General features: G+C 41.5%; 1 protein-coding gene across 3 annotated transcripts; it reads right to left on the bottom strand.

The window, feature by feature from the left end:
• Window positions 1–12409: 12409 nt before the first annotated feature.
• On the bottom strand, window positions 12410–16388 carry LOC115343798 (claudin-8-like). Of its 3 annotated transcripts, none has more exons than XM_030020271.2 (2): window positions 15619–16388; window positions 12410–14834 (listed from the first exon to the last, which is right to left on the bottom strand). In XM_030020271.2, the coding sequence occupies exons 1-2, from the start codon at window positions 16203–16205 to the stop codon at window positions 14831–14833; spliced, it is 591 nt and encodes a 196-aa protein (XP_029876131.1). In that variant the 5' UTR covers window positions 16206–16388; the 3' UTR covers window positions 12410–14830. The 3 variants fall into 3 exon arrangements, with proteins under 3 accessions (XP_029876131.1, XP_029876129.1, XP_029876130.1); XM_030020269.2 differs by having other exon boundaries at window positions 12410–15323; XM_030020270.2 differs by having other exon boundaries at window positions 12410–15387.

Genomic DNA, 16388 nt, shown 5'->3' on the forward strand with positions numbered 1-16388 from the left:
TTTAATGTTAGAACTTTCAAAGTGAGGCACTCAGTTGACACACTGCTCTGCATCTCTCCAATACTGAATGCCCAAAAGAAAGAATTCGAGGTTCAGTCACCTGAAACCTATAGTCATCCCAGAGTAGATGACTTCTGTATCCTCTACCAGTGAAAAGCTGGTGATGAACTACATATTTTTACTTCATGTCAATGTTTATTTAACTACATTACCTGTACAAACTTGTAAAAATGACACAGGTGTTTTGCAGTGACATGGACACATGCAGGTGCAGTTCTCAGTGGCTTAGGATGATGAAATCTGGGCTGTTCAGTCTCTCCCAACCCTCCACCCTTCTCTTGTACTAGAATTCATGTGAATTTAACCACAGGGTGAGCCACTTCAGACAGCTGATCTGGCTGAAAACTGATACTTCTTTTTTTTTTCTGGATTAACTTCAGCATTAGCTTTTAGCTCAATGACCTTCCTGAACTGGCTCACCAGGGGCCACACAAGAGCTTTTGATGGCACCTTGCCATGTGACTGATTTATCTGTGTTATCACAACACACCTTGAGCATGTTATTTTCTTTTGTTGGTCTTTATAAGTATTTGCAACTGTTGCCTACTATATGTCATAAATAAATGCATTTGTTTGCATTCCCCCTACCCTATTTGAGTTACGATTCTTTTTAAGGCAACTGGGTAAAAAACAAATGTTTTTCATACTGAGAAACAGGACAAAAGGGCACTTTATGGATTTCTATAGCTTCCCATCACATACTCCAAAGCATTCAAAACATAGCAGAGTGCATCCTATTGCAGCTGCAGGGGCCAAATGGCAAGCTGGTATCACAGGGGCCTGGAAAATCAGAATCATCTTTCAGTAGCCAGTGGTAACTGCCTGGCTTGCAACACAGAAATAAGGCACATGCTTAAGTGCTGGGCCTCCAGAGACCATGTGACATTAAACAGATATTTTAGGATTCCCCATCTCTCAGAAAGCAAGTGTTCTCAGAGGGGTGTAGGGTGTCACACCATCTCCGATCATGGGAAAACAAAATTTGAGGAAGGGTTGAAAGGCAGAGGGAGAGGAGAAATCAAATGGTGAGAGGGAAATAAAGGGGAAGACAGCCAGGGAAACTGCCAGCAGCAAGACTCCAGAAGTCAAAGTGTACAGAATACCACGGGTTTTCTGAATCTTTAGAGGATAGTCATCTAGCACAAGGCTTGTGCTATCTAGAGCTATTTAGTGTAGAGCCATAAGGCATAAACTTTGCTCTAAAAATTCCTTCATCATAGTAGGATGCATTTCTATTACTAAGGTTATTGCATATTTGTTTTAGTGGGGCTGCCTTGGCTCATGACATGCACTGCTAAGTCACAGCTGTCAAATTAAAGAAAATGAATAACAGGATCTGCTGGGCGCAAGCCTTGTTGGTAGACCAGATACTACAACACAGTCTCCTATTCAGCATGTGGGAGAATTGTGAACTGTGGTGTTCAGTTTTATTTATTTCCCCTGGCAGTGCTGCTGCCATGGCTTCTTCAACATGCAGGGAGAGAGAAGACTCAGAGAAATAGTTAATTCTCAAACATGTCAGTGGGGCTTCTGGCACAGGTGGAGCAAAATACTTCTTAAAGATTAGAAAAATGTATTTTGAGGAAGACAATAGCCTGAGGAAAATGGTGTCCTGCACACATTTCTTTGTGCAACATACAAAACAGATGGAAGTGTATTTAATCGTACAGAAGTACTCAGAAAAATCATTTATTAATCCATGACTGAAACCTGTGTCTCCACTTGACAGCATTTGTAATAACTGCAGTATTTATGTTATCCTGCCCCAATCACCTTCTGAGCTAAATGATGAAGACTGAACAAAGCTGGATATGTCTGTGGCCTAGATTAAACTTACTAAATTATAACTTTCCTAGTGGGCCAAATTCTTCTGTCTTGGCAAGATCTTAAAGTCATGAGGATGAGTTTGGCTAGATATTAAAACATGGGAAAATGATTTTGAGAATTGCTGTACACGCAAAAGGATCTATCCTTTGAATTTCCTAGAATACAAGTAGCAAGGTTACCTAAACAGGTATGTGTCAAATTTAGATTAAAAAATGTGTCTTCTGCAATTATAATCACATTTGCTGATTTTGTCTTTACAGAAATTTCTCTCAGCCTTTGTGCCCCCCTGCCAGACAGGTGACAACAGAGCGAGCTAGCAAGTTGTCTCACTGACAGCCTCCTTAATTGCCACTGCTAGTGGAAGCCCCCATTCAGCCCCTGCACTTGGTCTTGGTCCTTTGCTGAGCTAAGGCGGAGGTGTGCCATGCGCAGCCTTGTACCTCTTTAATGTTGTTGCTAGCAGGCCAGTGTTTCCATGGATTGTGTCAGCTCATACCTGGAGGAGGTGATACCAGTGCAAACCATACTCCATTGGTGGAGGTTTTACAGGGTTGTAGAAATCTTACCAGAAAAGAAACTTCACAGTGCGTATTCAGGTAGAAACCTAACTTCCCATTTCATCATGTGCTGGTAAAGAAGATGGTGCGTCACAGCCACACAGATTTTTGGGCATCCATGCAGCAGGGTTAAATACATCCTTTTAGAAACTATAAAGCTTTCCAGGAAACAGATTTCCAGGCTAAGCATTGCTGTCTGTTTGAATTTTCAGCTTTTTTCTTATATAATAAGCCTGAAAGTTTCTATTATATTGGATGCAGTCAAAGGAAAGGACCTCTTTTTATCCATAAAGTATCCTTTCACAGCTCATGAAAATGTCCCCTCCAAGAGCCAGACATTTGGCTGGTATATGCTCAATTCCACTAACTTCCATAAAGCTGCACTGACGTACATTCCTGGTAACAACAGACATCCTCTAGGTGCCCAGTGTGGATGGAGCCTGCATTTTTCTTTTTCAGTCTGTGGGTCGTACACCTACTGCCAGCAACTTGGGGCAGGGGGTGGTGGGGGGGTGTGTGTGGTGCATGTGATACCCACAACAGATACAATTGCACATGTAAAGCCAACTTCTGTAGATAATATAACCAAGGCAGATGACTCTGTCTTCTTGGATCATTCTGACTGCTGCTACACATGTTGCTCTTTTTTTCACAGAGTTTGGGATTTAACTCCCTAAATTCATTCATTTCAAACACATTTATGCCTGCTTCTGCTGATAACTCTCCACAGCCACTGGCAGAGAGCTAGGCTGTCCAGTATTAATCTTCCCTGCTGTAATGAAATCTGATTTTTACTTTGGCATTCTGTAGTGAAATATAAGCAAAACTTACACTTTTGAAGCATAGACAGGGACCACTATTGTGAACTTATCATTAAAATGTTAAAAAGTTCTTATGCTCCAAGAAAACTAAAACCTACTAATTTACATATTAATAGACCTTTTATGCTCAGGAAGATAACAAATGCAATCTTTGGCCGAATACAGAGAATTAATTACAGCAAGAGAAAGGATCCTATGAAATATACAAAGCAAGCTCTGAATATTCTGAAAGAATATTATTGTCAGTCAAGTTTCAGTATATAACATAACACTACAGGAAGAGTGAATTGGTTTGTGTCTGTTGCAGGGCTTTAGAGAAAGAGAGGCTGGATAGACATCTAGTATGTGCTGTCCATTTGAGACACTGTACCAAAGCAGATATGAAAGATAAAATGGATATACAGATGGCCACTAAACATGCAACGTTGAGTTCTTTATCCATCTCAGAAGTTGAAAATCTGTAAAAGAGCTCAGTACTGGCAAATAAACAGCCCAATTCAAGGAAAAACAAGCCCTCCAAAAGGTAAATGACTTTCTGAAGAACAAATGGGGAGATACCTGCCTCAGAGCTACTGTTGGCCAGCAGTATGGCTAAGGCACTGTCAGAGACAGAGAGCCCCAGGAAAAGACATGAAGCAGAAGTGATCATTTACACTGCAACAAGTCACCAGGACCAGAGATTTCATCAAAGTGCTTTGCAGCAAATTAAGAATGAAGGAGCAGGAATATTAACAGAAATACTTAATCTGTTGTTACTAAAGAGAGCTACCAGTCCCGCAGACTGGAGATTAGTCGGTGTTCCTTCATGCAGAATATTGCAAGCCAGGTGGCATTTCTGCATGATCAGTTATACTTGATGAATAGGTAATTAAGGTGAGAGTCATGAAACATCTATTTATCTCTCCATCTATATTCTTAAACTGTTGTTTCACCACTGCATTATTTAACAAGAATGTCCTCTGCCAGAGACAAACCTGTGTAAGTTTGTGAACATATGCCCACCCTTCCCGGTTTATTAGAATTCTTTGAGCTAATACAGATGTAAGAGAAAGGCAGTCCTTTATGATTTATTTCTGTCTTTCAAAAGCATTTGATAAAGTCACCAACAGGAAGCTGCTGACAGAGGTAGTTATATCCTTTCCTCACATGTACTCACATGTAGCTCCATCAGGAATTGGCAGCTGGTCAAGATGTAAAATACAAAATGTTGATGAAGACATTTCAACACTGACAGAGCCCATACAGTCCCATGAGAAACTGAAGACTCTGTGCAGCACCCACAGATATTATCGGAGTGTATTGGCTTCACGGAGTTTTGAGGTCCTACAGCCATCACTGCTCTGTATATGTGTTTAAATCCCAGGCATACACATGCATATTTTAAATCATTCCTACTTTTGTGAGCCACTTTGCTGCTGCACAATTTCCTCTAGCCCGTCAGCTTCCTAGCCATCAACAAAACCTTAGTTAGATCCTATTAGCTTATCTCCTTGTTGGAAATAGTTTGTCTGTTCTCACATCTTTGTTTTTTATACTGTTTCTTCTTCCTAGTTACCTGTTATGAGCATATCCGAGTGGTCTGATCTTATAGCTGAGAACTAGGTATTTCTTAGCCATGTCCTCTGCGTGGTACATAACATTCAGGCTTCACTGGGCTGATGGAGCTGACAGGGTGCATGTGAGGAATCTGGCCCTGGAACTGCTAACATTGTTATGCTTCCTAGCTGCTGAAACCTAAGAAATCACCAAGGCGTCAGTTTAGTCAGGCACGGAAGAAGTTAGCACAGGCAAGCATATGCTTGTGTGCATTGCATAACCAGGGCCTTAAAATTTCCTCCATCTACAAAATCGGAATCACATATCTTCCTGGTCTCACAGGAAACACAGAAATTACTTTACATAATACACGGAGAGTGATTTAAAGACACAAAGCAATGACTAAGCACTAATTTCTAGTAGTCTCACCCTGTACTTCTGGTATGGTCTGGATGGTTGTGTTTCCCAGCACAGACTCTTCTAATTCAGGTGCTTGCAGTGTTTCTGAAGTCTGGCTGCTATTTGCTAGAAAACACTATGTATGTGTTGACATTTCAAGTGCAAGTACTGTAATTCTTATTACAGTGTTCCAAATGCCACCAGTGTTGTTTTTCTGCACTCTCAAAACCTTCCAGCTTCCCTCTTCTCAGTCATTATCCTTTTAAAATTGGTTTTTGCCTTTCTCTGTCCTTGCCCACTCATAATTATTGCTTCTATCCATATCACATATCCTACCATCAAACTCTGCTTTTATTTTTATGTATGGATTTCAGGAAAGTCTAAGGCATCCTCCAATACTTCTGTTAGAACATGCTTTGCAGAAATGAATGGTTCTGTGCAACTAATCTGATCACCCGGTCTATCACAAAATAAAAGTGCAGAGTAATCTAAGAATACTTGGTTTTCCTGAATAAACAGTTGCACTGGGAATTTGGGGGACCTAAGATTTATGATTTGACAACAGAGAGACAAGATGTATTAAACTTTAATGCTAATAGTAAATATAAAAATAAATATTCAAATGCATAAATAAAACATGGGTGTAGGTTTTTAGCTAGAAAAGGGGCAGGAAATTAATCTTTTTTAACAAGAACTCCAGTATATTGAAAGTTGAATTTTCTTTTCAGCCATTATTAAGATTGATTGATTGATTTAGACCTCAATACACTTCCTGTGGCTAGCAACTGCATTATTGCTACTGCTAAACATGTTTCTGAAATGATGAATAGCAATTTGAATTCATTCAACTATACACATGGTCTCTGTTCTTGTAATTAGCTTGAAAAATAAAACAACTATGTCCCAGTAAAATTTAATGGTTACCTGTTATAAAGGGTAAGAGCGTTTCATAGTTTGACTATTATGTAGAATGTTATGAATATTTAAAAGAGATTGGCTTTTCTGCCCTTCCCCCGAGTCATCTTACTTTCTCCCTTAATTAAAGATCAATTAATCATTTTGTACAGAATTGGGGAAAAAAGTAAACATTCTAGAGCAGTACAAATCCAGTTTTTCAGCTGTTCGAGAATCACTTTATTAAACAGTCTTTAGCCCAACTGAAGTTTTAGTTATCAATCCAGCTGATCATTTGATCTTTCTATTTTTTTTTTCTTCTTTGATGGTACTATTAGGTCATCAAGTCTTACATAAATCATTGGCTTTATGACTTTGATCAAGGCATAATTTTTTCTTCACCTGAAGAGATCATGCCCAATAAAACAAAAACCTGGCCATTTCTATTTCTGTATTTCCTTCTCTTAATATAGAATATTGGTAATCTTTTTTAAAGTGTTATTGCATTGATTTCCTGGAGCAGCAATGCTCTGCTAGTAAAGCAAGCTGCATAGTCAAAACCATGACTATGGTAGATACCACTATTCTATTCTGCTGATGCCAGCTGATAACTTTTTATGCAATATCAACTGCATACACTCACAGGCACACAATGTAAAAAGAAAGTTTAATAATAAATACACTGACATATTATTTAAAATGTGATGGGAAGATAAAAACCTTAGATGTGAGAGTTTTACATCATGTTGTTGAAAAAATTTCTACAATAGTCTGGCATTAAAAAAGAATCCATTCTTGTTAAATCATTTAGAAAAGGAAAAGACCACACCAATAACCATTACTAATCTAGATCCTGTGAAAAAGATTATTTTTTGTTGTCTGCTGGTTTGGAGTTTGAAGTTAACTGACTAGGACTATTCTCACAGAAGTGCTAGGAACTATGTATTATACCACATAAATAACATAGGAAAATATGGTAGTGTCAAACCTCATTAAAAATACATTTTCAGCTCTCCTTCTCATGAAAATTAGTCTTCTGCAGTTATTCTGTCTGTCTGTCCAGCTCCTCCAGTAACTCTAGTACCTGTCAGTCAATTTCAATCTGCCCCACAGTGCAAGCTGCTGTTAGGGGAATAGTAAGCCAACCTGGATGAAACCTGGATTCATTAACTCCCACTGACAGGACAACATAATTAAAAAATCCTAAAATGTATCTCAAAGGGAGTGGTGGAATTTCAGATGCTAATTAGGGAAATAAATACACAGTGAGTAAACTGTACTGATTATGTCCTTTTAATCTTTGGAAAATCTCCATGTTTAGCAACATTTAGTCTACCAATGATATAACAGATTGTGTAACCTGGAAACACTTTTTAAATTATGGAAAATAATTTCAGTGTACATGGCCATCATGTCTCTACCGCTGTGTGTGTGTGTGTGTGCGCGTGCATGGATGTGTATTTGCATACATGAGGAGTTGGGGTGGTTGTTCCAGAAATACCAAAGGAGAAAGAACACCCAACAACGAATTTCAGCAGGCAGTTGCAGGGTGTTATCCATCACTATATGAAACTCTGAGCAACTGAACAATCATCTCCAGGACCACTGACAGCTGATCCTGAGTAACTATAACTGATGCTAATATGTCTGATGATTAAAAGATCTATGGGTCATAACAAGAACCTTTCCATTGGCTTCAATAAACTTTGAACTGTACCCTCACTCCTAACTCATGAGTGTACTAAAACAGCTTGGACATTTATCTCCTAAGTCTCTCATCCCTTACCTTTGTTTGACCCTGAAAGGCTTTAAGGGTGTTTTGGTTCTCCGTGTGAAATGGTATTGGTCTGAAATGACATGCTTGTACCATAAGGCCAGGTGAACCATAGATTTATGAACAGTGCATTACATGGGAATGCTCAGTCTCTATTGAAAGATAATTTGTCATGGGCACCACTCAAAGAAAGATTACTATGTAATTAGCTCTTGGCAGTGGAGTGTTTCCAAACTGTGGGGTGTCAAAGAGCTTTCTGGGTGGCACACAAACCAGGAAATGGGTGCGGTGAGCCCAGGGAGAGGAAGTCACTGCTGCTCTGCTCGGAGACAGGTCAGTGCTTTTTGTTGCCTCTGTTAACCAACACTTTATCACCTTGTACGCATCCCTTGGCAAATTGAGTTGCTTACTCCACAAACTCCATCTCTTGATAATTACCTTGATAATCACTGCATTTTCCTGCTTGAAGAAACATGCACAAAAGTAGACTTGGAAAGTGGGGGCAAACACCGTTGGAAAGAAGGCATGTCCCAGCGCAGCAGCACGGACATCTGGAAACCTGTGCAGTCCCTCTGCTGCAGACAGAGGGGACCGAGTGCGAGAGGCGGCTGTGTGCATCCATGGCGCGAGCTGGTCATCTCATCAGAGCTTTCCACGTGGTGCTGTGTGGAGCAGCACACCTCTCGATCCCACTCACTGCTCCCATCCTGGCCAGCTGTGGCTGAGCCAGAGGGCAGGAGGACTCCAGGAGGTCTTCAGGCCCAAACATGAGGCACCTGGGTTAGACCGTTACTGATGGGAAACATCTGGACAGTGCACCAAGAGGCAATCTCTTCCACTCCCCCCAGGGTCTGGCTGCCAGTGCCCATGGGCAGCTCTGACATGGTGCTGACACACAACCTGCTGCAGCCTTGTCCCCCTCCAGTGCTGCCCTCACCCTGAGGGCTGTCATCCCAGCCAGGCCTGGGGCCAAGTGGCACCTGGTGATGGCCAGGCTGCGGCCAACCCCAGTCACCATCACCGGCCCAGAGCGGCTTACCTCACTGGAGGCTGTGGGATGAGGTCTGGTAGGGAGGGAGGGCACCACACTGCCCTGATGGCCCCGCAGCCACCCTTCACCGCTGCACCCCAGGAGGAAACTTACAGTGGGGCTGTACTGGCTGTAGGTGCCCACGCCCTGGCAGTGGGGGCTGCAGGGCGGCCTCTGTGAGGAGAGGCCGGGGCTGCCCCGAGCCGGACACAGCCGGTTCCAGCCGGCTCCGACCGACCCACCGCAGGGCACGGCTGAGCCCCGCAGCCACCACGGCGGAGCCGCGGGGAAAGCCTGTGTAAGAAAGGGCAAAACGCTGCCCAGCTGTGAGGGGAAAAGTGTGAGAAACAGCCCTGCAGGCACCGGGGGGAGAGGAAGGAGGGGAAGGAGGTGCTCTAGGAGCCCCAGCAGGGATCCCCTGCAGCCCCTGGAGAGACCAGCTGGAGCAGGGGAAGAGTGTGAGGAGGCGAAGTGAGAGAGCGTCTGGGTGGGCATCTGGCAGCCAGCCAAAGGTCAACCCAACCCACCACAAGGGCACGTTCAGATGAGGGAAGGAGCATGGTCTTCCTTTACACCCCTGTAAAGGCAATCTGCCATTGTGCGTCCTCTGTCCTGGGGCTGCAGGCAGGAGCTCTAGCACCAGCGCTGGTCTTCCCTGCATCTCCCATTGTGTGGCTGCAGCAGCCACCAGGTTGGTGTAAGAAGAGCTTGCGGTCAGCATTTTGGATGTGCCAGTGAGGGACCAGGACTCAGACTAACCTGTGAAACTTGGCCTCACAAAAAGTACTTAGCTAACAATATACTTTTCTTCAACACGTGGAGTTTATGTTGCCAATTTTTGCTAAATTCAGAATGAATGTGACAGTATGCGAGGCAATGTTTGTTGGGGTCTAGAGATTATTTTCTATCTCCCAGCACCATCTGGCATTACAGTGGAAACTCTGAATGAATAAACATTGCTTATCATTCTGTCAGTCACTCATCCATCAGACAGAAGCTGAAACGCTAATGTACTCATCATCTTTGTCATTTGGCAATCAGGGACTACTTCACGGTAACTGAGACAAAGACCACAGATTAAGGTCCATAGCAGAAGTGGGCAAGAGAGATTTAGCAAGCTTAATGTATTATTCAGTTTGACTGATGCTGATGCAGGGAACAGAACTTGATGGGTTTGTGGTTTCTATTTTTGAAGTGTCTTTTTTGCACAAAGGTGTTGGATTTGTCAGTTAAATTGCTGTGAGCTCTTTTGTTGTTGTTGTTTAAATAAGAGCGATGTTTAAATAAAAAACGGGGGATGATAAAGGGAACTGCATGATAAATTCATCTCTAGTGATTGCTACACAGGTAGCGTTTGCTTGGAAATTATTGGGGCAAGGGAAGTGTGCATGCATTAGGATGAATGATAACTAGTTCAAACATCTTGGGGCAATTCTGTCAGTTCCCTCCTCAGAGCAGAGAGCTGCATCCAGATTCTCTAGCTTTGCTTCCCTTGTCACTGCAGCAATCATTACAACTCGAGCAGTGAGTGCTCCTGGATAACAGACCGATCCACAATCCTTGATTAAAATGACACCTCTTCTTAAAACTCATCTTACCAGCAAGATTTGCTCTGGTTTGTAAGGCCCACATGAAGGAGACACTTTGAAGAGCAGTGTCACTTTGATACAGAGTCTCTGCATCAGCACACACACACACCGTTGGGCTCGCTGTTTGAACTGGCTGGTAACAGAAAGTTAAAGCACAGTAAAGTTTACTTTCCTATAATGCCTCAAAATTTCACACTGCTCAGGTGATGACATATTCAAGTGAGAAGCCTTTTTGGAGGGACAGGAGAATGACTAGATAAAAGAATAAAAAGTCTAATGCTAAAATTAGCTCACTTTCATTTTTAAAGGGCTGGAAGTGTAGGGATGAGAATCTCAGGTAACCTTTTGTGTTCTGCTTTTCTTCTGGTACAAACAGCTGAGTTCAATATAGTATTTTCTCTTTTTCCTTTAATTGTTTTAAAAATTATGCAATTGGTTGTATTGTCACTGAGGACACACTGGCTTCAATCCATTCTGATCGCTGGAATTGAACAAACTCTCTGATGCTGACTCTGCAGGTGTACATGGCTTGTTAATACCGCTGTCACAACACTTTCCCTAGCCGGTTTTGTTCCTTGATGTTGCTAAAAACAAAATCTTTGTGCTTTTGAATATTTTTTGTTTGTCTTCATTGACAGCTGGAACATTTTCTGCGAGTGGCAACTGAACACAAGCAGCACTGACACAGACCTTTTCAGCTGAAAATGTCCTACCCTTATCAGGGTATTTCTTGTTTTCTTTTGCTCTTTGTTTCTTCAAGTAGCCATAAAATGTCAAGTTAGTCTTAGACTCTGAGACTTAAATCAGCAAAGCGTGTAAGTAAGTCAGAGAGCATTTCCATACCAGATACAAAGGAAAGGAATTGTTTATTTGGTGGGTTAGTTCTGTCCCAGTTTTCAAAGATGACGTAGGACTTCCCTGAAAAGATCTCTTGTGCTTTTTCCAAAAGGGTGGTTACAGTCAATCAGAAGGACACAATCAAGCTCCCATTTCTGACTTTGTGAGTCCTCACACTGATTTTCAGGAGAGTTGTAACATTTTTTAACATAAACTCATTTAGTTTTAATGTCCTTCACACAGATCATTGTCTCTGCATATCAGGACTGATGACTGCATGTATTTTTTTGTCTCAAAACCTGTCTGATTCATGTTTCTGTTATAATGAAATATTTTGCTAAGCTGTCATTTTTGGCATAAATATATTCTCTTGGCTGCATCTTAGTGGTGGATTATTTGCTCCAGAATCTTTTCTTTTCATCTCAGAGATGAATATACATTTTGGGACCAGCTTTTGAAATATCGATTTGCTTCAGGAAACTTCTTATAAGCAAGTCTTGGAAGTCAGCACTAAATCAGTTTTGTGTATTTTATTTCCCACGGAATCAGACCCACTTTGTTTATTATCTCGCAAAACCCAAAGCATAATGTAAAAACCAAGACTGAATCAGAAAAGGACATTATAAAAATACTGAAGCTGTCTTTCCCTGGCGATGGGGAAATACATTCATTCACTTTAATATAAAAAAGAAACAGTGATACAATGGTAAAAAAAAACCCTGAAGGGTTCATACATTTATTTCAAATACATAGCAGAATCTCAGCTATTCACATTTATTTCCAAAGTCATTTTGTCCTGCAGTCACAAAATATTAAAGTATATGATAGCATCAGGATATTAAACTAGATATTTAACCACAATATTTAATCAGCTGTTATTAACAAATACAGCAGGCCTGAAGTTTAATGTGAACATAACATCACTAAAGCAAGTTTACTGCCTCTACTCCTCAATGAAAGCAGAGCTCCAGTACACAAAAACCTGACACAACATTTTAGTAATCCCTGGCCCACGCACATTAAATGACACCCACATGCAAGGCCTTTTCTTCTGAGAGAAAAGTCCAGTCAACAGCAATTATTCACACCCTGCTTCCTCTTGGTCCTCCATCATGTAGCGTGTAACCAATGCTCTGTTTCCACAGCCCTCCTGTGCCCTGGAGTGAAGAGGTGGCCCTTTCCCTAATGTCTTTGCCTCATTACATGTGTTCCTGAGCATCCTCTCCTCACCTATCTCACTCGGGAAGGACATGTTCAGCCACCTAAATAAACTCCAAGAGTCACCTTAGACACTTGCGGTTACCTGAGACTGAGTCTGGCTGGATATAACCCAGAAGGGGCAGGAGCTCTCCTGGAGCAGCAGACAGAGGGTAGAAGGTGCAGACTTGGGCACTAGAGATCTGTGCAAGCTCCTCCATCACTCCCCTCAAGCCAAGCTCTTCCTGTTACCCTTAGAAAACTCATGAACAGCAGCAGTTTAATTTCAAAGCTCAACCGCAGTTTTTCTTTAAAGTCCTTAAAACTTCCTTTTCTTACTCATACCTCCAAACTGCAGCTCCCAACTAGTCAGTTCTGAGCACCACAGGTTTTGAATAGGGGAAAAGGAAGAAGAAAAAAACCTGTCTCCCTTAGCAGATGCAAATGTACCCATACAGTTTACTCAGCCAAATGCATTCCTTGCATACAGAAGTAAAATATCTAGTAATGATCTTTATGGGGTTTTCCCCACCAGAATCCACAATAAAGGAATTTCTGTTCTGTTCAAAGGGAGAAGGTTAATCACTGTGTTACATCTCTTGCAGATTAGCTTCTTACGAGAAATTTGTTCCTGCATCAAATTCAGAAATTTTAATGTCACAGACTCTTAAACATATTTGGGTGAGTCTATAAGTGCTAAATCACATGATCAGAAATTGCCGTTTATGTCAGTAAAACCCCAGACATCCAAACAGCAGCCTGGCCTAGCTGTATGCTTGGAATCAAGGTCAGATTCCAAACCCACATGCAAGCACGAGGTTGTCTGAGCTTAGAGATTTTGTTTGAGCTCATCTTTTGATCAACTGGTATAAGAGAGAAATGGAGCAATATGCAGCCATCAGGTGTTAATGTTAGATGTAAAGAGCTTAGGTTTTCTTTCAAATGAATGTTAAATGCTCAAATAAAGCAGTTTTATCTTTTAACTCTTTGAAAATAAAGTTACTAGTGTAAATGGCACACCCAGTTCAAATTTGATTTCTAGATGAAACCACTGATATTGAAAGCATTGAGGATCCTTTAATTAATGTTATAGAAAATTGCACTTACTTCTTCAGCACTTACATCTGCATAAAGTTGCATTACACTGAATACATCATCATTTAAATCCATTACCTACCTATAAATATGTATCATATTTGCATTGCAAATATCTTCATCCTCTGCTTTGTTAATCACAAATGTCATATCTGAATAAACCCAAAAAATGCAATTCTGGCTTACTCACCAAATAGTTCCTTATTAAACAAAATATATATTATAGGACATAAATACAATAAAATAATAGGTGAAGGTCCTCATGGTAGTATAAATTATTACCAAAGTCAACAGAATGACTCCAGTGAAATGAATTGTCTGACCCAATGACAGCTGCTGTGACAGACATTGGCAGCTATAAGACAACATAAAAAATATGTTTTAGTACTAGAAAACCTACTTACAAATGTTCTGTTAAAGGCTCATCTGGAATTAATAAGTGCTGATTTGACTGCTCAAGTGATGAGCAGGATGCATTAAACCTGTTTTCTGGTGACTAGAAAATTCCCACTAAAAGATCTGAGCTGGTTCTCTTAAATGTAAATGCACATTAGTTAATATATGCAATGAATACCTGTGTTCAACGGCACTGTTTCGTTTAGGTTCATCTGAAGTCAATAAAAGGCTTGTTTAATTAAATGCAGCTTTCCATGTTCTGCTTCAGATTGAACAGTCAAATGAATACATAGAGGCATTGTTCTGCTCAATGCAAAAAGTCATTACACCCTTTTTTTTCCGATACCAGTCGCAGACACAGAAAAGGATCAAACTGAGTACCTGTGTCACGAAATTATCAATGAAATGATACTATCCATTACTACTGTGTAAAGAACCGGAAAGAATGTTTTGAACTGGTCACTTATCAATGTTGTGACACAGACACTGTCAAAAGCAAGTTCCAAGTTTTCAGCTGTGAAAAAAAATGCACAGCTGCAAATACTGTTGAATTCTGCACAAAGGACAGACAGGCATAAGGCTGCTCAGTCTACATTTTCAAATAAGTCTTGTGAACACAAAACAGTCAGAACAACATCAGGGCTTGGCTTTTGTGGGTGTGATGGAAGATATAGGCAGGAACTCTTGATCCTCCAATGGGCAAGTGGGGATTACACATTTACGTTGCCTGGCTTGTTTACTTATACTTTACATTAGCACGGTGCTTTAAAGTGCATAAAGACAGATGGTCTGCCCTGAATTTCATACAAGAGGAGGTGCTACCTGTAAAACAGGAGAAGTCATAAAAAACGAGAGGAAGCAAGCAACTGAAATGTAATACAAAGTCTGGTAAAGTGATTAAAAATTTTATTATTCCATGAGCTGGATTCTGTGCCCTGCAGAAGAGGTAAGAAGGATACATCAATTCCACAAGCATCAGTGAAATCCATAGTCAATCACAGAGGCCTCTGATGGGAGAGCACGAACATTTGTGTGCCAATATTGGAAGTCAGAGTGCTGGGGGTTTCTCCATTCATTCAGCAGCTGCTTCATCCATGCTGCCAACTCCATGCTTCTCACCACTGTCCTAGAGCAGTACTTATGAAGACTTTACCTTAGAGTAAAATGCTCTGCTCTCTTTGCACATCATGGGTTTAGGGGAGGGCATTGGTGCTATTGCACAGCAGCTGCCTTCCTTCCAGCCCAACCATATGCTGTTCATCTTCGCTGAGAGACTCTTGGCTGCTGCTGTTCCTATACCATTCTTCATTCCTGTAAAATGGTGAGATTTTTCTTCTGGCTGTGCTCAAACATAATGCCCATGTAATAACATTTCCTGTAAGCATGTTAGAGAGCAGATATGTATGTCAATAGTAAATAGCAAATGAACAAAACTGTTCCTCCATTACAGATGCAGAGTTTAATTAGACACTGAAGTCAATTGGAACATATCGACATGCTAAGCAGAAAGATCACATGTAACAACTACACATAGGCATGCACACTTAGGGACGGCCCTCTTGCAAAGTCAGGTTTGTGCAACCTGTGACAGGAAAGTGACGGATACCTGGATTTTGAGGATGTATCAGCCCAGCACCAGAAGCTACAGTACATTGCTCCCGCAGCGATGAGAAGTGCAGTGCTCACCCAGCCTACATACAGAGCAGCTCCTAGCTCTCGTTTCAGTGGCACAGGAACTTTTGGATCATAGAAGTCGTGAATGATGCTACCTCCAGTCCAGGACACGGGGATCAGAACGAGGATGCCCGTCAGGAGAAAGGCAACTCCAGCTGCCAGTATAAAGACACTGATGCCCTGGGCATCCTCCTTGGTCCTGTGAGTGTACTTCACACCAACAATGGCCATCAAAAAGGAAATGATTGACAGGACCACTGCAATGCACATGAGGGCTCTGAACGCCTCCAAGGGTGGGGGGAGAGCCAGGACAGAGTCGTAGAATTTGCACTGCAGCCTGATGCCCAGCTGACTGATGCAGTCCATCCACAGTCCTTCCCAGATGGTCTCAAACACCACAATGTTGCCATCAATGTAGGCAGAAACTCTCCACTGCGGCATAACTGTGGCTGCCAAAGTCCCGACCATGCCAACACCTCCAAATATTAGACCAGTGATTTGTAACACACAGCAAGCCATGCTTCTTCTGAAAAAGACACCTCAAGCGAGGTGGCCTAGAAAGTCTTCCAAAATCACTTTTTCATAGAAGAAATATAAAGTATGAGAGGGAATATTTTCTCCAGTAGTTTCCTCATACAGCAAGTTGTTGGGTTTTTTTAAAAGCAGCTCACTCCAGCCCGAGGTTCAGACAGGTGGAAATCC

The sequence above is a fragment of the Aquila chrysaetos genome, chromosome 7, assembly GCF_900496995.4.
Source record: "Aquila chrysaetos chrysaetos chromosome 7, bAquChr1.4, whole genome shotgun sequence".
In the NCBI taxonomy this organism is placed as follows: Eukaryota; Metazoa; Chordata; class Aves; order Accipitriformes; family Accipitridae; genus Aquila; species Aquila chrysaetos.